Genomic DNA, 23,358 nt, shown 5'->3' with positions numbered 1-23,358 from the left:
CGACCCGAGTATAAGCCGAGGCCCCTACTTTTACCACAAAAAGATGGGAAAAATGATTGACTCGAGTATAAGCCTAGGGTGAGAATGCAGGGCGGCGGGCATAGTGCAGGAGAATGCAGGGCGGCGGGTATGGTACAGGAGAATGCAGGGTGACTGGCATGGTACAAGAGAATGCAGGGTGACTGGCATGGTACAAGAGAATGCAGGGTGACTGGCATGGTGCAGGAGAATGCAGGGTGGCTGGCATGGTGCAGGAGAATGCAGGGTGGCTGGCAGGATACAGGAGAATGCAGGGTACTGGCATGGTGCAGGAGAATGCAGGGTACTGGCATGGTGCAGGAGAATGCAGGGTACTGGCATGGTACAGGAGAATGCAGGGTACTGGCATGGTACAGGAGAATGCAGGGTACTGGCATGGTGCAGGAGAATGCAGGGTACTGGCATGGTGCAGGAGAATGCAGGGTACTGGCATGGTACAGGAGAATGCAGGGTACTGGCATGGTACAGGAGAATGCAGGGTGACTGGCATGGTACAGGAGAATGCAGGGTACTGGCATGGTACAGGAGAATGCAGGGTGACTGGCATGGTGCAGGAGAATGCAGGGTGACTGGCATGGTACAAGAGGATCTGGGGTTGTGGGCATACTACAGGAGATGCAGTGCTGTGGGCACGGTACAGGTGGACCATGCTCGCAACACTGCATCCCTTGTAGTATGCCCGCAGCCCTGCATAATGGCAGGTAGTGCAGCAGTTTCCCTTACCTGTTCCAGAGGCGCCTTCATTTTAAAAATGGCTCCGCCCGGCGCCGACACGTCATTGCGCACGCGCCGCTGCCGCTCGTATACTTTCGGCTATTCCCGGCCTCTCCCGAGCGGCGGCAGCGCGTGCGCAATGACATGTATGCGCCGGGCGGTACCATTTTTAAAGCTCAAGCACGTCGGAGCGGCCGGGAACTTTTTTTTTTTTTCTTGACTCGAGTATAAGCCGAGTGGGACGTTTTCAGCACAAAAAAATGTGCTGAAAAACTCGGCTTATACTCGAGTATATACGGTACCTTCTTCCATTCCTATAGTCTTTCCTTCAATGTGGTCTCAGCTGGCCCCTCTTTATACTGCCCATGCAAATCTTCGCTCCTTTCATTCCTGTGGATAGCTGTGCTCATTGCAACCTCCAACAATCTCTGATGGATGGATAAGGTTGTGCTATAATTGAGGGGGATACAAGCATATTGGAGACTCAATCTGGTTCTTCCCATTAGGATATTAATTAGTCCAATTTCTCCAGTAACTAAAGAGGTACCGGTATATAGCTTTTACATTTTACAGCATTAATATGAAAATACATCCAAAAGGTGAAAAATGCATTATGGTTTTTCTTTGTTGCCATATAGCTTGGCAATTGCTCCAGCAAAATAGTTTTCACTGTGAGTAATTTGGTTGGCCTACTTTTCACATAATTCATATAATCCTGCATTGGACTGAATGGTAGTTCGTAATATGACTGTAGTTGTTTAATGACATTACAATAACAAGCCATTGGTGTCACCCAAGTCAGAAACTTGGGTGTTTTTAATGGTACTTACATGTAATGCCCAAAAAAACTTTTTTTTTTTGAAGAATACACCCTGAAAAAGCAACCCATTACAAATCAAACCTTTTAATGTTAGATCTATGAATGTAAAATAATTACATTGAATGTGTAGTATGTAATGGTAATGCATTTTTAACCTAGACATTTTTTTCTACTGTAGTCAAAAAATAAAGTTTGGAATGTTAGCACCAGCATCTCACCACCTCCAGTCAGTGGGTCAGCTGCTAAAAGTGTGCCAAAACCCAAAGCCTCTTCTCCTAAGATGATTCCAAACAGCAAGCCTGCTCCTACCACTTCTCCAAATTGGGTCACTGTGTCTTTCAGGTACATGTATAAACATGTTATATCTATGCTTTACTGAAACAAAATTGTGAAATATTGCAGTCAGCGGGCTACAAGATAGAAGAATGGTTAATAAATTTAGCATTTTTCCCCTATAACACACACATACACACACACTCACACTCACTCCTGCTAAACATGACACATACTAATAGAGACATCACTGTTATGCTGTGGCTCTCTTTGCAGCAGCCCACCATCAACTTTACCCTTGTTCTTGTAGTCATGGGTTTTATTAGGGCATTGGTCCTGGAATTTCCCCCACTGCCCTTGCCCCTTGGCCTCCATCCAATCATAAGCTTTTTATCTCAGAGCAAGTACTGTAGAGCCCCCAATTATCACCTCTTTATTAAAATGGCAACTAAGCACATAAAGTAAATCTGTAGTGTTTACTTGTCTATCTCCAAAGTTCTGAGTTCCTTGTTCCTCTGTTATCAGCACGCTTCTGACAGGTTTTCCCAACACATACTTTTTTGTGGGGGTAGGTGCTCAGCACACAGCTTGTCTATTAAGAACATAGCTCTGTATCCTTCCTTCAGTCCTGTGCCATGTCTGAAGTTGGGTGGGGTGTCCTTTTCCTCCAATTAGCTCTCACACACTGTAACTGCAGTTCTCCACCCTCTCCTATCTGCTCCTGGCAGATGCAGAAGGATTTTATCACATTTGTGCACTTTTGAAGGAATGTAGAGAAGAGATGGCTGCAGATAAACCTATGTAGGAGGATTTGTTTCATCTCTGTGTCTCATCTGAGGCCGGTCACTTCACTGAGTATATGAGAGGGTCTACAACCACTATTAAGTTGAAAAAGAACTCACAAGACACTTGAATAAGACAGCATACATGCGGCTCCATCAAGTGCGCGCGCGTGATGACATCACCACCAAGGCGTGATGACATCACCACGTTCAACGCGCTTTATCCTAAGACGTCTTCAAGAAACTGCATTACACATCATAAACTTGAAGACTAAGCTAAAGGAGTGGTACTTTTGCAGAGTGACATTAAAATGTATACAAATCTTGCCATTGACAAGTCCTATGAAAAATCACCTTTTTCTTGCCCAATTTAAATAGGCCAGACAGCGGCTCTACAAATTACAACTCTCGGCAACAATGATTATAAAAGTCCACCTGTCCCTTATCCTCCATTCCACTTTCAACTTCATCTCTAAGACCTGCTTGTTAACCTTGCAGGTCCATAAAATGCACATTACAATTAGTCTAAAATATAATAAAGATCCAGCCTAGTGTTGCCATTCTATATCAGCTATTAATGTTGACTTAAAAATCTAAAAGATCCTCTCTAAAAGACTCAATACACAAACCCCCTCTCTTATTAATGCCGAAAAAGTCAAATCCTTACCTTTAGTTTCTACAAACAACCCTGCTGTAAATCTGTCCCCTGAATGATGTGTAGGCAAGAATATAGTACTATATTCATCCCTGACAGCTCCGATCTGTGTCAATGGCACCCATTCGAATGCAATTCATATCAGTAATGGGATGGGTCAAGGCAGCCCTCTTTTTTTTCTCATTTAAATATATTAGCAATGGCATAAGTAGCCAAGGCACGCTGTATGAATCCAGCCATACTGGCCTTACTGTAAGAAAATGTTCAACACAAGCTAGGACTCTATGCAAATTATATTATTTTACTCACAAATATCAGGCACTCGGCACCTCTTTACCAGAAAGCCCACCTTGAAAATACTGTACCTCTCCTTTTTTGCTGGGTACATTGCTCTATAAAATACATAGGTGTCCATATCCCTTCTGACCTAGCTAAACTTCATCAACTTAACTTTCCTACAATTTACCCAACACCTGGTTGACCTAAAAGCACAATTGGTTCGGCAGAATGTCTTCAGGGTAGACTTTGTACCCCAATTGCTCTTTTTCAGACACAATGTATTTATATACCCTACCCTGTTTAATCTGGTCATGCTCCTCAGCGCAACTTAAGTATGGCATACAAGTAAAGCGAAAACAAGCTTGGCGCTTACCCCCATTTTTAAGTGTACTATAGATCCACATTACTGAGTAATATTGACTTGGCATATAGAAAAAAAACTCTTAAGGAGAACAAAGTGAAGTAGGACTTTAACAGTACCACACCATATGTAGATTAAAAAAATGTTTTATTTTTATTATAACATACAAAAATTAGCTAATATCCCACAAGAAAGGTAGATTGCACATTTGACAAGGACATGTCCTTACAAAATAGAAAGTTACATAGTGATATAATTCCAAGCTAGATTCTTCACAGTATGTGATCTTGAACATTTCTTCAACGCGTTTAGCCATACAAGGCCTGTTTCCTCAGAAAGAACAATGCGTTCTAAATGTCAAAGCATGAAAATAACATTGACAGGCTTTATTTACATTTTTAACAAGTGTACAGTATATATAGATATTCCATTTATTGTATGATACTACCTGTTATAGATGTGCAATAGGAAATAGTGTAAAGCAGCAAGCCCCATGGAAAAATGGACTTCAGCACCCACCGTCTCCCATCAAGGTGTGAGAATGGTTTCATGGACAATATGTTGTAGTCATACAACTTTACTAAAAAGAAAAGTAGTCAATTTGGTACTCCTGAGAACAGATCTGCCCATATGAAAAAGGGCTACATAGTGTCCTACTGTTGGCAATCTTCAAAGGCAGAATTGGATAAACCCCAAATAAGGCAGAGTGTATTAGGTGAGTATAGGCCCATGATAGTATGCTTTTAATAAATATACAAGTAAACAGTAAGTTCCCCCCATCTACCATCTACACCCCTACTCCCTTACTTGCTGTATACTTGGGATCATTTTGGGAGAGAGACCTAGGACTCAGTCTACCTGGGAGAGCCTGGGATGAAGCCTTTATACTCACATATTCCATAAGCATCTCCAGTTTAGTTCAAAAACAGAATTTCAAAGTATTAACTATATGGTACAATTGCCCTATCATGATACACAGGATATTTCCTATGATATCCATCCAATGCTCAAGATGCAGCAAAGAAATAGGTACTATGTTACAAACCTCAATCTGTCAGGCCTATGAACAGGTCATGGGTTCATCCTTTTTTCTAACTCCAGCAATTGCCCTTCTGTCCTTCATGCCTGGGTCCCTGGTCACTTTAGTCACTGTTTGGAAAAACAACTTAGGTTTGTCTGTGACACTGAAGAACTTGGATTGATCGCTGCACTAATTTAAACATAATAACAAAAATGGGGTGCAGCGCCAAAGCAAGTGATGGTCAGTCAATTGTCCAATAATTACAATGCAGCAGGTAATGATCCCATTCAGCACATTCCGTAGGAGAAAGGAAAAAAATCCCACGCCCAAGAAAGGGTGATGATTACAGAAGACACTCCACCATAGTGCTCTAGATAATTAAGCCGCTTACCGGAATTATTTGACCATCAAATTTTAGAGTGGTCAAATAAGGCATGTGCAAACACAATCCCCCTTGTACCAGCAGCAGTAGAAACAGTGATCCGCCAGGTTCTCCCTTTCTCCTAATGTCAGAGCGATCTTGGGCCTCAAATGAATGTGCAAACCTCCAGAAAGGAAAAAAGCTCAGATTGTATAGTAGTATAAACTCTTTATTAGGAAAAAAACATAATAAACTCACAGGCTGGTTGCTGAAACCGGGCACAGATAGAGCAAGATGGCCGCAGCATGTGCGTGCTTGCGTGGTGACCTCAGCGTCTGATGCGTTTCGTCATCAACAGGACGTTGTCAAAGGCGTGGCCACCCCCCCGCAAGCGCGCATTAAAATAAAGCACAAGCCGGATGTTATTCGGGAAACTAAAAACACCAGCTGGCTTGCACTCCACGCTGTGTGTCAACACTGATTATAGATGAAATAGCTAATAATCTAAGCGGGAAAAACCCGCCAAAACGGCAACATGCGAAAAATACATGGCCATTCGTATTTGTTAAGGTAAATCATCAAATAAAACCTATTAGAAAAATGCATATATCAAATGCAGCGTGTAGCGCCACCCAGTGACCTCAATCATAAAGACAACAGATTATCCACAAAGCAAAATCAAATCATTATGAATAATATATCAGAAAATAAATTAAAAACCAATATGGCTAAATATGATTATATACAGTGGGGATCGAAAGTCTGGGCATCCCAGGTAAACATTTGTATTATGGTGCATAAAGAAGCCAAGGAAAGATGGAAAAATCTCCAAAAGGCATCAAATTACAGATTAGACATTCTTATAATATGTCAACAAAAGTTAGATTTTATTTCCATCATTGACACTTTCAAAATTACAGAAAACAAGAAAATGGTGTCTGCAAAAGTTTGAGCACCCTGCAGAATTTATAGCATGCACTGCCCCCTTTGCAAGGCTGAGACCTGCCAGTGTCATGGATTGTTCTCAATCATCGTCTGGGAAGACCAGGTGATGTCAATCTCAAAGGTTTTAAATGCCCAGACTCATCTGACCTTGCCCCAACAATCAGCACCATGGGATCTTCTAAGCAGTTGTCTAGAAAACTGAAACTGAAAATAGTTGACGCTCACAAAGCTGGAGAAGGCTATAAGAAGATAGCAAAGCGTTTTCAGATGTCAATATCCTCTGTTCGGAATGTAATTAAGAAATGGCAGTCATAAGGAACAGTGGAAGTTAAAGCAAGATCTGGAAGACCAAGAAAAATATCAGACAGAACAGCACGCAGGATTGTGAGAAAAATAATTCAAAACCCACGTTTGACTGCACGATCCCTCCAGAAAGATCTGGCAGACACTGGAGTTGTGGTACACTATTCCACTATAAAGAGATACTTGTACAAATATGGTCTTCATGGAAGAGTCATCGGAAGAAAACCTCTTCTACGTCCTCACCACAAAAATCAGCGTTTGAACTTTGCAAATGAACATATAGACAAGCCTGATGCATTTTGGAAACAAGTTCTGTGGACCGATGAGGTTAAAATTGAACTTTTTGGCCGGAATGAGTAAAGGTACGTTTGGAGAAGGGGCACAGAATTTATCGAAAAGAACCTCTGTCCAACTGTTAAGCATGGGGGTGGATCAATCATGCTTTGGGGTTGTATTGCAGCCAGTGGCACAGGGAAGATCTCACGAGTAGAAGGAAAATGGATTCAATAAAATTTCAGCAAATTTTGGATGGTAACTTGATGCCATCTGTGAAAAAGCTGAAGTTAAAGAGAGGATGGCTTCTACAAATGGATAATGATCCTAAACACACCTCGAAATCCACAGGGGGGGGGGATTACATCAAGAGGTGTAAACTGAAGGTTTTGCCATGGCCTTCACAATCTCCTGACCTCAACATAATTGAAAATCTATGGATAGACCTTAGAGGAGCAGTGCGTGACAAACAGCCCAGAAATCTCAAAGAACTGGAAGACTTTTGTAAGGAAGAATGGGCAAAGATACCTCAAACAAGAATTGAAAGACTCTTGGCTGGCTACAAGAAGCGTTTACAAGCTGTGATACTTGCCAAAGGGGGCAGTACAAGATATTAACTCGGCAGGGTGCCCAAACTTTTGCAGACGCCATTTTTTTTCTGGTATTTTGAAAGTGTAAATGATGGAAATAAAATCTAACTTTTGTTGACATATTATAAGAATGTCTAATCTGTAATTTGATGCCTTTTGGAGATTTTTTCCATCTTTCCTTGGCTTCTTTATGCACATTAATACAAATTTTTACCTGGGGTGCCCAAACTTTCAATCCCCACTGTAGACCTGTTGAACATGATGGTGCACAACAGATCCTAAATTAGACATACAACAATAATGAATTCTTAAAAGATAAATAAAATACACAATGTCCACTAAATAATAAAAATAGGGATAAAAAGGGGTCACAACAGCCCACAGGTATAATGTGTATATATACCGCAACTTAAATAAATATGAATACATAATGAGCACTCATAAGTATTGTAGGACAATGGTGCACAGCAACAACCCAAGTATAAAAAAGAGCAAAAACTACCCTATTAAATTCAAGCAAATAGAAGGAGGGGGAAAAGACAAAGAAATGGAGAATGAGAAGTCAGCTATTTTTTAAAAAAACAGTTGACGTCCCAGTCAACATTCAGCCCATGAGGGGTATAACTCATAAGGTCATAGATCCAATGGGTTTCTATTTTGGAAATTTCTCATCTTAAGAGGACTACCCCTACAATGGGCCATGAATCTGTCTATGCCTATGATCACTGTGCCTCCAGCTTTCTTGTTATGACACTCGGCATAGTGCCTAAAAAACGCTATGCTTATGGAAACCCCTTCCAAATGTTCATTAAATCTGATCTGCATGGTCCTGATGGTACGGCCCACGTATTGTAGGCCGAAGGACATTCCAAAAGGTAAACAACATTCTTAGAAGAGCAGGTGATGAAAGACTCGGTTGTAAACCTTGGACCCTTTTTTATCCCTATTTTTATTATTTAGTGGATATTGTGTACTTACCTTTTATGAATTCAGTATTGTTGTATATCTAATTTAGCATCTGTTGTGCACCATCATGTTCAACAGGTCTATATATGCATGTTCATATTTCGCCATATTGTCTTTTTATTAATTTTTTGATGTATTATTCATAATGAATTGATTTTGCTTTGTAGATAATCTGTTGCCTTTATGATTGAGGCCACTGGGTGGCGCTACACACTGCATTTGATATATGCATTTTTCTATTTGGTTTTATTTGGTGATTTACCTTAACAAATACGAATGGCCATGTACTTTTTGCATGTTTCCATTTTTTCTGCTTAGATTATTAGCTATTTCATCTATGCCGGTGTTGACACGCAGCGTGGAGCTCAAGCCAGCTGGTGTTTTTAGATTCCCGGATTACGTCCGGTATGTGCTTTATTTAATGCGCGCTTGCGAGGGGTGGCCACGCCTTTGACAATGTCCTGTTGATGACTAAACGCGTCAGACGCTGAGGTCACCACGCAAGCACGCACATGCCGCGGCCATCTTGCTCTATCTGTGCCCGGTTTCAGCAACCAGCCTGTGAGTTTATTATGGTTTTTTCCTAATAAAGAGTTTATACTACTACACAATCTGAGCTTTTTTCCTTTCTGGAGGTTTGCACATTCATTTGAGGCCCAAGATCGCTCTGACATTAGGAGAAGGGGAGAACCTGGCTGATCACTGTTTCCACTGCTGTTGGGGAATTGTGTTTGCACATGCCTTATTTGACCACTCTATAACTTGAGGGTCAAATGCTTCCGGTAAGCGGCTTATTCATCTAGAGCACTATGGTGGAGTGTCTTCTGTAATCATCACCCTTTCTTGGGCGTGGGATTTTTTCCTTTCGCCTACGCAATGTGCTGAATGGGATCATTACCATCTGCATTGTGATTATTGGACAATTGACTGACCATCACTTGCTTTGGCGCTGCACCCCATTTTTGTTATTGCCTTTTTGGATCACAGTCTTATCCATTGGTGCCGGCAGCCTATTTCTTATATTCATTTGTGAGATTGAGCGCGGGTATCCTTTTTTCCTTTACTAATTTAAACATATTTATCAAATTTTGTCTGGATTAGCTACTTGCACTCAACACACCTTCAAACCCATCTCCGACAATGATAACCTTGTAGTCTTCTCAATTCCTGCAAATGCAGATAAATGAGGGTGACAGGGGTGGGTTCCACTGATGGAACTCCTAATCCCTCCATTGCCTCCAGTCTTTTGTTTCAACCCTGTCTTGTATTTTTCCATATGCTTACTTGCAACTTCTCCCTGTCTCGACTTTACATCTATTCTGTTCTTCTTTTAGCACTCACACATGGAGCACTTGATACAGTCATAGAAGCTAACTCACAACAAGTTCATACTGAGTGTTTATTGCTATATTGATCAGAAATGCATTCTTTTTTTTTTTTTTTTCTACAGCATGAAAACAAATGTATCTTAATCATACAGTACAGGACATGTCTATAATGGATTTATTATATATTTTTTACTTGTATTTCAGTCCCATCAGTCCTCCTGCTGTAGATCTCAGAAGAATCATGGAGATAGAAGAAAATAATCAAAAATGTGGAGCGACACCAAAATTGAGTACAGGGTTGGTTCAGATCTCTCTATTTCTTTTGTGTTACACCTGCACAAATAGATTTTAATGTCTTACACTTGGAGTTTTGAATACGTTTGCCAAACACAATTTGCATGAAACCTGTCAATACAACAAATCCTAAATGCAGAAAAATGTGGGAATTACTTTTGTTTATTGGGACCTACTGCCTCTAATAGTCCTACACTATTAAAAAATAAATAAAAAAATATTGAATCTGTCAGCGGTAACAGGCATGATAGGATTGGTATACTGCCCTCTATCTCAAAATGTTATCAAAGCCCAGCCTTTTTCCTCTTTGGAGATATTTTCTCACTGTGTCTCAAGGTGCCTAGTTCACAAGATTAAATAAAGAACATTTTAACTCTTTAGGCAGCAATAACAGTTTCTGTATATTAATATTATTTTTTTAACATGTAAAATGTGTATTATTTTAACTGTGCATTTAGCTGTTTGCCTAGAGTTTAGCTCGAACAAAAAGACAAATATTAACTTGTGTGTGAATCTATTCATCATAAAAGTACGTTTTTTTTCTGACTCTCAAGACTAACAAGGTTTTCATTTTTAAAACCTTATGATAATTTTACAGGGTACAAAAGCCTACCATTCATGGTACAAAGCTGTCTCAGAAGCAGCGGAAAATGATGGCAATGTCTTCTAAAGAGATTGGCAGCACAGAAAGTACAGTTAACAGTGCAGCACTTACAAATAGCAAGAGTGCACCGAAAACATGGTTAGTATACCTTCAAATAAAATGTTTCCTTTTATAGACCTGCTGCCTGAATGTAATTAATTGTGATTTGTAGTTTTGCTTTGCTTATTTGTAATCCATAATTTTTCTTTAAATTATTTAATATATCCTAATCATACAGTTCACGTCATAGGCTGGATTTTAATAGACCCTTGGTTACAGATTACCTTCAAATAATATTGGACACTGGCAAAGCTTTTGGACATGCCCCCCTTGAGTATATCCATATAACCCCACCCCACTCTGTGAGACCTAAGTTCTTGTCCTGTAGTTAGTGGACCTCTTCACCCTTATGGAGAAGTTTCTCTGCTTAACTAGTCCCTATTTAATTTAAATTTGTCATCAATTCTACACTGGCTTCTACTTTAACAGTACAAAACTGTGCATCTGAATCAGTTTAACCTTTGGTATTACCTTGAAAACCATACTTTGACCACATTTGTGGGGACGTTCTGTAATGCTACTTCAAGTACTGGATTCTGCTTATGTGCTCACCTTGGAACCTGGTGCAATGGCTGTAATTAGCAGTGGGGTGCTATACAGGTCCCTTACTATGGTGCTCAGGCTCTGAAGACCCCCTCCAGGTGTATGCCCACTGTGACAGGCAAAGCTTGGACCCATACAGGGACCAGACTTTACAGTGTTTCAAATGACTGTCCAGACATTACAGTGGCTCTAATAGATCCTGAAACCTATTCATTGTTTGGGGTTTCTGGGTCTAGTCCTGGACACAGCTCAGGATGGAGTTTTTCTTCTTCAGGAGAAACTTTAAACTCCTTGATCTAAGATTCGAGCTTTCCAGTCTAGGAGTTGTCTGACTTTCCACTTTTGAATGAATGTCTCAGGCATGATGGTAGCTTCCTATGAGGCAATCCAGTTTGTCCAGTTTCATTGAAGGCTTTTATTTACATGCTGTTGTCATTGGACAAGTCAGTCAAGTCCCTGGACAGATAAAGCTATTTGACACAAAGGACCAGGTTGTCCCTGGTCTGGTGGCTAAGGCCCACCATATACAGAGTGATTTTCTCTCCTGCAACCATGGGCAGGAAACAAAATTGCTAGATTCCCCCATCAACAGAGTCAGTGTTGATGGAGGATCCCTCCCATGTAACCATTGTGTTCTCCTGGCAGGGTAAGCTGTCACCACCGGGAGAACACAGTGGTTATTGCTAGTGACTATAACAGCCGTTTGCAATAATTGCATGTAAAATCGGACAGGTTGGATGTACCCAAGTTGATCGATTAGCTTGGGTTCATTCAGCCTACCAGTGCATCATTCGAATTTCAGCTGGTTCTTGCTGGACCAGCCAACATTCGAACCATCTATGGTCGGCTTAAGGAATCTTGCTTCAAAATTGGGGAAAATCTTCCTTCCCTTTCTCTGGAAGATCCTTATGAGAGACACCAGCCTGTCAGGCTGGGAAGAAGTCCTGGGCACCATGTTGGTGAAGTCTCATCTGATGAAAAACTTCAAGCAAATTGGCTATCTGCTGTGTTGGATACTGCTGGAAAGTCATTTGATCTGGATTCAGTCAGACAACATCACTACTGTGGCATACATCAACTATCAGGAAAGAACATGAATTCTTGCTGTGGTAAGAGAGGTAAATCAGATTCTATCCTGGACAGAACATTCCTGCACTGTTTGCCGACAGCACCTGGACCTGGAGGAGTGGTCCCTACACCTGGAGGTGTTTGGGACCTGTGTCGCAGGTGGGGACCTCCTAGCATTCAAGTTCAACAACAAATTGGACACTTTTGGCTCTAGGTATAGGGATCCTCTAGAGCAAATTTGTCAAACACAAGGCTGAGGCCCGAATCATGCCCTTCAGACTATTTCATGTGGACCTCGCAACTCTCCAGCAGCTGCAGCATCTCCTCGTCTCAGAAGTTGACAGCAGAGAAGAGGAGAGAACTCCTACAAATCCTGCGCTCTGTGCAGCCATAGCACCTCTTTGTCTTTGCCTTCCCTGTTCTCAGCATTCAACTGACTCCAGCCCTCCTCTGGTCCTCCTCCAGACCCTGCTTTTCAGCTCTGCCCCCATGTCTTCCCGGCAGCATGCACAAGAAGTATATTTATATAGTATTGCGGATACAACTGACCCTTTTAGGCCAACCATATTGCTGATGCAGCCCTCAATGAAATTGAGTTTGACACCCCTGCTCTAGAGGAAGCCGTGGATGCTCTGGTGGCTCTTTTGGATTCATCCTGATCTAGGTCTTTCCTTCTCTGAAACTTCTCCCTTGTCTGCCTCACAGGACAGTATTCCAGTGATCCACATAGCTTCTGATGGGCTCTCATAGATCATAAGGATCTTTTGTCTGAAGGACTGATTTGTCATCTTGCTTCAAAATTGTTGGCTTTAATGGCATGGCGGTTGAAGCCCAAGTTTGAAGCATTTCTGAATCTCTGGTTCCTATGATGCTAAAAGCTAGACGTTTTTTTCCTGCAAGGTCTCTCTTCAGACATGGAAGGCATACATCACTTGGTGTGAGTCTCAGGCCTTCCACCCTAGGAGTTTCCCCGTGGGATGAATTCCTCCTGCAGCTGGGTTTACACCAGCATTTGACTTTATCACTATTAAATGTGTTGCATGGACCCCCCCCCTCCTGTTTGTTCCCCTGTGATTCTGTCAGATATAAGTCTGGTTCTCTCTGCACTTCAGAAACTAGAAGCCATCTTCGAGTTGAATGTCTAAACTGGTGGCCTTATCCCGCAAGAATCCTGTTCTGGCTTTACCTAGTGACCTAGTGACAAGTGTTCACCAAAAGAAAATTTCCCTCCTTTGTCTGAATGGGGTTTGGACTTTGAGAGACTGATTACCTTTTGTCCCCTCATGTGGTACTCGTAAGGGTACACTGCCTTCTCTTTCCTCCATATCTAGGTGGCTTTTATAGATCATTATTCAAGCTTATGGTTTCAAGGTTGGGGTTACATCCTCTCCTGTCAAGGTGCACTCAACTGTGATTTCTTTTGGGGCTTTTCAGCATCTATCAAATGTTTCCCAGATTTCCAAGCTGCCACCTGGTCTTATTAGGGGAAATCCTTCTTCCCTATCCTCTGGAAGATCCCTGTTGCTCACCCCTCATTTGGACTGCTTTTGGAAGTCTTCCTTTAACTGAGGAAGAAAATAGGATTTTTGCATTCACCATAAAATGTTTTTCAGGGACCATTGAGGACCATTTTTTTTCCAGTGCCCAATCCCCCTGTAGGCATTAGCATAACCCAAAGGTAAAAATACATCATGTGTCCCTAAATGGACTAAAAAAAAAAGTTCTAACGATTAGTAGAAAATTTTTATTTTTATTCCACTTGTGTACAGGTTATCCAGAATAGAGATTTAACTGTGCAGACCCGGTTGAATTAGTGTGTGCATTAACAATCAGTGGGTTATTCTGGCAAGGAGCTCTCATTTCCATTCATAACTTAAGTGCTGTGCAACTTGCGAAATTTATTGAAATGAAATACTTGCTATGGAAATCCAGCAGCATTTCTGGCGCTGTTAACTGCCAGAAGGGTGGGAACTTTACTGGCTTTTAAATTTAAAATGAGTAAGGACAATGAATACCTCAGACTTCCCATTCCAGGAGAAGCCTCTGTTTTTCTTCCATCCTTTAAATTCAGAAATAAATTCCTCCATAGCTGGTTAGGCAGAGATAAGTCATCTTAGGTGAAATTCTGAAGTTTCCATCTCTGTGTGAATTCCAGGGGAGCTTTTCTAATTTCTCTGAAAAGACTGATAATGTACAATTGTACTGGTTCTCAAATTGTACACATTATATTCACTAGGGAAGCTGTTAAATAAAATGAAATACAATGGGCCCCCCTGGCTATAACAACATTAAACATAAACTTATGGAATACAATGGGCCCCCTGGCTATAACAACATTACATATAAACTGAAAAGCTGCTGGCTTATAAATCTAGCTTTAAATACCAATATCTGAAAAAAGATCAGTAGTCTATTTCTAGCTCACGCATGGTTAGCAGATAGGTGGTTATGACTTAAATTACCTGCCTACCCAAAGTAGATATTTCAGTGTTTGGTAGATACTGGAAAGCTAAATATAACTGATTTATTGCATATATATTATGTCTCAAATAAGCTATTGGTGAGTTCCTGGGCATTCCCGCTTGCTTGTGGCTGTTTTAAGGGGGATTTTGTATTTATTTTATATTATGGAGAATGCAGCAGGCATTTTGGGAGCATACAACATTGGATGGGAACACTCAACATAAACCTGTAGGCTCATCGGTTAAGGCCCCTGAATTATTGTCTATGTACTGCATATCATGCTCTTTTGTTTTAAATCCTTTCTTATTTTAAGAAAGCACATAAAAATAATTTAAGATCTAGCTAGTCAATTAACACAAAATAACATTTAAAGGGCTTTTGCTTTGTATCTGGCATTAACAGACATCTGCCAGATAATGGCTTTTGGGAAAGACATGATTCCTTTGACCATCTTTTAATACTTTTTTGATTGTTATCCCCCCTCCCCCCATCCTTTTAGCAGTACAAGTAGCTTCTGGCTGTTCAAGTGTACAAGTAGTATATGGTACCCTGCTAGCAGTCCTTACATGACTACCTTTAAAGCCTAACTCTAGCCAGTTTTTTCCATTGATAGGAGATTGCAAACCTCTGCTATCTGTGTCTTGATTTGGGTAGTTATACATTCTGCCCCCCAGTGACACCTGCCATGTGCAGACATACACATAGGGATGTCAATTAATAGGAAATATCTCTAGTGGGGACAGAGAGAGCAGTAAGAACCATAGGTTCTATACCATTTGCCAAATTTATTATAGATCAGGGATATCCAAACTATGCCCCCCCCCCCCAGCTGTTGTGGAACTACATGTCCCATGAGGCATTGTAAAACTCTGACATTGACAGACATGACTAGGCATGATGGAAATTGTAGTTCCTGAACAACTGGAGGGCCATAGTTTGAAGACCCTTGTTATAGATGTTTTTGTCTAGAATTGGGCTATGGCCAATTTGGTAAAAAATATATTGTCTGGGTTTCTTTGATTATTAAAATGTGACACACCTAGAATATAGAAACATCAAAATCGTGTCAGAGTGACTTCAAGATAAATTGTATTTGCTTATTTTTCCCCAGGGGAACATTAACCCCTTCCGTACCGCGTCATGTCAAATGACGTCGGCACAAATCCTTTCTCGATCCGGGCGGACGTCATATGACGGCGCCCGGATCTCCCCGCTACTGCGCGCCCCCGGGGGCGCGCAGCGCGGCGATCGGGGGTGAGGCTCGTCCCTCGGACTGAGCCCAACCCCGATCAAGGTAAACAGCCAATGAAATTGGCTGTTTACCACGTGATCGGCTGTGTCAATCACAGCCGATCACATGAGCGGCTCCAGCGCGAGCCGCTCGTTCCTTCCTTAATGCGCGCCCCCGGGGGCGCGCAGCGCGGCGATCGGGGACGAGGCTCGTCCCTCGGACAGAGTCGATCCCCGATCTAGGTAAAGAGCCAATGAAATTGGCTCTTTACCACGTGACCGGCTGTGTCCAATCACAGCCGGTCACAAATGTCATCAGAGAACACGGTAACTAGCTGTCACCGTGTTCTCCTCCTCACACACTGATCCTGTGTGAGGAGGAGATTGTGGTAACAGCTAGTTACCAAGTACAGTGCACCCCAAACACACTGATTGCCCCCCCCCCCCCCAATAAAGAGCACCTGTCACTAGCCCATCAAAGTACCCGAGTACCTGTCACCAGCCCATCAGGTACTCTGATGACAGGTACTCGGGTACTCTGATGGGCTGATGACAGGTACTCGGGTACTCTGATGACAGGTACTCGGGTACTCTGATGGGCTGGTGACAGGTACTCGGATACTCTGATGACGGGTACTCGGGTACTCTGATGACAGGTACTCGGGTACTCTGATGACAGGTACTCTGATGGGCTGGTGACAGGTACTCGGGTACTCTGATGACAGGTACTCTGATGGGCTGGTGACAGGTACTCGGGTACTCTGATGATGGGTACTCGGGTACTCTGATGACAGGTACTCGGGTACTCTGATGACAGGTACTCGGGTACGCTGATGACGGGTACTCGGATACTCTGATGACGGGTACTCGGGTACTCTGATGACAGGTACTCGGGTACTCTGACGACAGGTACTCTGGTACTTTGAGTACCCGTCATCGGAGTACCCGAGTACCTGTCACCTACCCATCAGAGTACCCAAGTACCTGTCACCTACCCAACAGAGTACCCGAGTACCTTCCACCTGCTCATCAGAGTACCTGACACCTGAAGTACCCGAGTACTTGCCACCTGCTCATCATTACCCATCACTACTCATCAGTACTCATCAGTACCCATCAGTACCTATCACCTATTAGTATCAGTACTGATCATCCGTACCCATCATCAGTACAGTATCTGTATCACCTATCAGTATCAGTACTACTCATCAGTACCTATCACCTGCCTGTCACCTGCCCATAAGAGTACCCGAGTACCTGTCACCTGCCTATCGGAGTACTCAAGTACCTGCCACTTGCTCATCAGTACCAGAGTACCTGTCACCTGCCCAGCAAAGTACCCGAGTACCTGTCACCCTTCATACAGCCACCATGTCCAAGTCCAAAAAGGTTTATATACGTCCTCCGTTTAAACCTAAATACCGGTGTTATGGCAGCAGATAGCTGCCATAACCCTGGTATTTTTTTAAACGGTGGACGGTTGGCTTTCCGATAAGGGTGGTCCCAGCGGCGGATTCGCCGCGGGATCACCCTTCCGGGGTGGCGGAAGAGGTGCCCCCCCTCCCGCTGCATTCTGGTCCTTTTCCCCGTTTACCGGACCCGCCGGCAGCGGGGAAAACGATCCGGTCCCAGATCCTCACAGACAGGATGTCGAGTGAGGGCAAGCTTGACTCTATGGTCTTGGAGGACCGGAGCTACGGCAAACGTCATTGCCTAGCAACCAGTTTAAAGGTCCCTTTTTTTTTTTTCATTTTATTTAATTTTTTTTTTATTTTTATTTTTTTTTTTTTCTATCTTTTAGTGTACTTGTGAGATCTGAGGACTTTTTGACCCCAGATCTCACAAAAAAGAGGTCCTGTCGTGCCTTTTTCTATTACAAGTAATGTTTACATTTCTTGTAATAGAAATAAAAATGATCATTTTTTTTTTTTAAAAAAACAGTGTAAAAATAAAAAATAATAAATAAAATAAATAGTAAAAAAAAAAAAAAAAAAAAAAAATTAAAGCGCCCTGTCCCCGCGAGCTCGCGCGCAGAAGCGAACGCATACGGAAACCCCGCCCACATATGTAAACAGTGTTCAAACTACACATGTGAGGTATCGTCGCGATCGTTAGAGCAAAAGCAATAATTTGAGCCCTAGACCTCCTCTGTAACTCTAAGATAGCAACCTGTAGAAATTTTTAAAATGTCGCCTATGGGGATTTTTAAGTACCAAAGTTTGTCACCATTCTGTGAGCGTGCGCAATTTTGAAGCATGACATGTTGGGTATCTATTTACTCGGCGTAACATTATCTTTCACATTATGGAAAACAATTGGGCTAACTTTACTGTTTTCTTATTTTTAAAAAAAGTGATTTTTTTCCCAAAAAATTGCGTTTGGAAGACCGCTGCGCAAATACGGTGTGATAAAAAATATTGCAATAATCTCCATTTTATTCTCTAGGGTCTCTGCTAAAAAAAAATATATAATGTTTTGGGGTTCTAAGTAGTTTTCTAGCAAAAACAACTGATTTTAGCTTGTAAACACCAAATGTCAAAAATAGGCCTAGGCAAGTGGCTAGGATGCATGATGATGCTCCTTGGATGTTTAGGCCCCTCTATATGGCTAGACTGTGAAAAAGTCTCACACATGTGGTATTGCCATACTCAGGAGGAGTGGCAGAATGTATTTTGGGGTGTCATTTTTGCTATGTACATGCTATGTGTTAGGAATATTCTATAAATTTACAACTTTGTGTAAAAAAAAAAAGTTTTTATTTTTTTCCCACATTTTCCAAAAACTTGTGGAAAAAAATGACATGTTCAAAGGACCCATAATGCCTCATAGAATATACGTTGGAGTGTTTGCTTTCCAAAATGGGGTCATTTTGTGGACTTTTCCATTGTATTGGTGCTCTAGGGCCTTGAAAAGTGTGATAGGTAGTAAGAAAGTTTTATGTGTATTTATGCTCCTAAAACGCCTTATGGTGCTACTTGGACGTGGAGTCTCTTTTTGTGGCCAGGCTGTGTAAAAGTCTCACACATGTGGTATCACCATACTCAGAAGGAGTAGCAGAATGAATTTTGGGGTGTAATTTTTGCTGTGTACATGCTATGTGTTAGAAATAGCTTATAAATTGACAACGTTTTGGGGAAAAAAAAAGAAAAAAAAATGTTTTCTTCATTTTCCCAAGAATTGTGGGAAAAAATTATAACTTCAAAAAACTCACCATGCCTCTTACTAAATACCTTGGACTGTCTACTTTACAAAAAAGGGTCATTTGGGGGGTATTTGTACTGTCCTGACATTTCAGGGCCTCAAGAAAGGAGATAGGCCATCAGTACATCTGGTGTGATCAATTTTCAGTAATTGGTACCATAGCTTCTAGACTCAATAACTTTCACACAGACTAAATAATATACACTAATTTGGGTTAATTTTACCAGAGATATGTAGCAGTATAAATTTTGGCCCAAATGTATGAAGAAAAATTAATTTTTTGCAAAATGTTATAATAGAAACTAAAAAAAAGTTTTTTTTGCAAAATTTTTGCTCTTTTTTTGCTTATATCACGGAAAAAAAAAACCCAGTTGTGATCAAATACCACCAAAAGAAAGCTCTATTTGTGTGAAAAAAATGATAAAAATTTTGTTTGGTTACAGTGTAGCATGACTGAGCAATTGTCATTCAAAGTGTGAGAGTGCTGAAAGCTGAAAATTGGTCTGGGCAGGAAGGGGGTCTAACTGCTCTGTATGGAAGCGGTTAAAAAGATGTTTTACTTGCCTAATCCCTCGCTCCGGCAGGCTCCTCCTAAACTATGACTGTCCCCAAAGTCACTTCTCTTCAGCCCTCATTCCATCAGTCTTATTCTGGTGTCATTTCATAAAATGTAGGACCAGCAGTTCTGCAACGTAAGTGAGGGCTGAGGGAAGAGGAAAGCTATAGGTGGAGTGAGGGAAAAAAAAGGTAAAAATACTTTTTTTTTTCTCCTAAATAAAAATGTGGAAGGGTCGTTTTTAAATTTCCCTAGAGATTAGCTTTAAATAGTCAAGTCAGTGAGATAAAGATAAAGAAAGGCAGTGTAACCAAGGAGACTTTATAAATCTTTACAGGGCCTCATCTGTACAGTCTGCAGCTGAACACAAATCATTCCGTGACCTCCTTTTCGAAGAGCAAAAATCTGTCATCTCTCCAAATTCTCTGGGCAATGCTGGCAAAAAAAACTTCCAGCAGGAGGAAATAGACCCTCGCAGATTAGCAAGGTAAGAATGTTGTGTTTTTTTTAGTTTTTTTAATAAACTATATAGCTAATTATTGTTATATATGCAAGGAAATAAAACATTTGCTACTGTTTGAAAGATTCAGTAGTTCTGGTAATTAAAACTTATTTTAAGCAGCTTCTTATGCAGTGTGGGATATTTACAAGCAACCAGTTTTCCAGTTTTTTGGGGTGTGTAGATAGAGATATATATATATATATATATATATATATATATATATATATATATATATATACTTGTAAATAGTGACTAATTAAGCTGCATATAATACCATAGACTTTAAAAATGACAATTCTGTAAAAAAAATCAATAAATAAATAAATAACAGATTTCAAAAAGGAAGATTCTGTATAAAAAAAAAAAAGGAAAAAACACATATTGCACAAGCGTGTGTCTGCACTAGTTTGGTGTTACCAAGCATTTTGCTAAACCAGTGCTTTAGAACTCCTAGCATTGTTTTGCAGCTTCCTTCACTATTTATGGGTGACATACAGAACTAACATTAAAAAAGGTATCAAATTGTGACTAAGGCATTCTGGATCGTGAAGCAGAATAGCGGGATGCCTGTCACCCAAAAGAAGTTCCAGAACTTCTTTTGGGTGACAGGGATCCTGTGACTTTGCCACGATTTGTCGGCCGACAATCGCAGCAAAATCGAGCCGAGATTGGGGTGCCATTGAAAGTAATGGGATCGCAAGAACGTCCTGCATTTTGTGATGATTTGAGAATCGTGCGCAGAATCGCAGCGGTATAGCTAGTGTGAATGGAGCCTAAGGCTAAGAACTTTTTCAGCAAGTAGATGTGCTTTAATTCGTGCAATTCCTCTAAATGGCTTAGTATGAAAAAGATGCATTGTTTGTAGTTTCTTTGAGTTTTATTAGGATCTGGTTCTATACTGCTCCCCCCTAATGTAACTGTGGATTTTTTTTGGAAAGGTAAAAAATGACTGAAACAATTTAGTTTGGTTTGGCTCACAAACTTTTATAGCAGAATTTTTTTTTCTTGAGCCAGCTTTCCTCTCCACATCTAGAGAAACCTGTCTGGGTGTGTGAGTATGGTGCTTAAACAGAACTTACCTTAAAGTATTAATTTGGGAGTGCTTATATTATACTATCAAACTAAGGAAACCTTTAGTGTTCTTGTTTTTCTGGTTGCCTGTTTTAATTACTGACAGATGGATGATTGTATCCCTATAATAGGTAGGCAAGTATTGCCTTGTGATTTTTGGGTTTGCACTCTTTAGTGTAATAGCTGGGTAGACCACAGACTGTGACCATTTTTACAGCACCTGGCATGCATGTGTCAGTGCTCAATTACCTATTTCAGGCAATTGAACACATCATTTATATTATGACCAGCTATCTACATTTCTCTTCAAGGCTGACACATGTATTTAGGATAGAGGTAATTTACTTCCTTGAAGAAATAGTAGAGCTGTGTTCTTTAAAAGAAATGCATCCAGTACAATTTAGATGATGCAATGACCGCAACTATCATTGCCATAAATGACACAGCCACTCTTAGTATAGGTACAAAAGCATAATTTACTTGTATAGAGAATTTCATCAAAATTTGTTTTTAACCGGTTGCCGACCGCCGCACGACTATTTACTGCGGCGGTCAGCCCCGGCCAGGCAGAGTGACGTAGATCTACGTCACTTGCCTGTCACTTCCTTGTGAGCCTATAGCGGGCGAGCGCGCTCACAGGGAAGTCAGTGCGTGTGACCGGCGGACCCGATGTCCGTCGGTCACTCGCCGATCGCTGGTGCAGAGGGAGAAAGTCAGGCGGCTGATGTAAACAAGCCGCCTGTCATTCTCCCCTGTGTAGAAACAGTGATCATACGGTTCTACTATGTAGGACCGTTGATCACTGTTCCTACACTAGTAGCCACAGCCAATCGCAGTAAAAAGCACGCCTCTAGGGACACACTTAACCCCTCCCTCCCCAATAAAGTTAACCCCTTCCCTGCCAGTGTCATTTTGCAGTAACAGTGCATATGTATAGCACTGATTACTGCAGTAATGTCACTGGTAACCCCAAAAGTGTGAAAAATGTCAGTCAAGGGTCCGATCTGTCCGCCGCAATGTCGCAGTACCGCAAAAAAAATCGCAGATCGCCGCCATTACGCGTTAAAAAAAAAAACACCAAAAATGACAGAAATCTTTCCCTTAGTTAGTAAACGCAATAACTTTTGCGCAAACCAATCAAAATACGCTTTTTGCAATTTTTTTTACCAAACATATGTAGCAGAAAACAAATTGGCCAAAAATGTTAAAAAATTTTGATTTTTACATTTTTTTTGAGAGAATTTCATATAAAAAAAATGTGAAAAATATTGTTATTTTTGCAAAATTTACGCTCTTTTTTTGTTTATAGCGCAAAAAGTAAAAATCGCACAGGTGATCAAATACCACCAAAAGAAAGCTCTGTTTGTGGGAAAAAAAGGACGTCAAATTCGTTTAGGTACAGCTTCGCACGACCGCGCCATTGTCCGTTAAAGTCACGCAGTAAAAAATCGCAAAAAAAAACCCTGGTCAGGAAGGGGGTAAAATCTTCCGGGGCTTAAGTAGTTAAGGACATATATCCATGTTTGATGTTTCACCTAAATGTACTGTGCCCATGCTCACAAGTATTTTACGCAGTACTTTCCTTTCAAAGAGGATAAAGAAAATCTAAAGCAACCAGAAATATAAATAGAATCGGAAAGGGAAAAATAAGCTAGTCTAAGATTCCAACAACAACAGCCACAAATATCTTTTGCATTCTTGAGGTTTTCTTGCCTTTATTCTTATGCATTTCATGAATAAATGTTATTACATCATTTTGCCATTTTAATGTCATCCCTTCCAAAAATATACCAGGCAATGCATGCTGTTTTGTTAAATGGTAGATATAGAGGCAAGGGATATGGTCATGTACATTGGGAAGGAAAATATAACATTATTTAAAAAAAAAAAAAAGTTGTGTGATATATATATATATTACAGTATCTCACGAAAGTGAATACACCCCTCACATTTTTGTAAATATACCTTTTCACGTGACAACACTGAAGAAATGACAGTTTGCTATAATGTAAAGTAG

General features: G+C 41.0%; 1 protein-coding gene across 1 annotated transcript in view; it reads left to right on the top strand.

Moving 5' to 3' along the window:
• IBTK (inhibitor of Bruton tyrosine kinase) overlaps positions 1-23,358 on the top strand; it is a 118,176-nt gene that overhangs the window by 69,041 nt on the left and 25,777 nt on the right. The window contains 4 exon segments of the mRNA XM_082250096.1: positions 1,752-1,915; positions 9,915-10,007; positions 10,603-10,746; positions 20,106-20,255. Of these exon segments, the coding sequence (XP_082106222.1) occupies positions 1,752-1,915; positions 9,915-10,007; positions 10,603-10,746; positions 20,106-20,255 (551 nt within the window).

The sequence above is a fragment of the Pelophylax lessonae genome, assembly GCF_965119305.1.
Source record: "Pelophylax lessonae genome assembly, chromosome: 3".
Lineage (NCBI taxonomy): Eukaryota > Metazoa > Chordata > Amphibia > Anura > Ranidae > Pelophylax > Pelophylax lessonae.
Note: the sequence above shows the minus strand (reverse complement) of the source record. Positions and strands in the feature narration are given on the sequence as shown.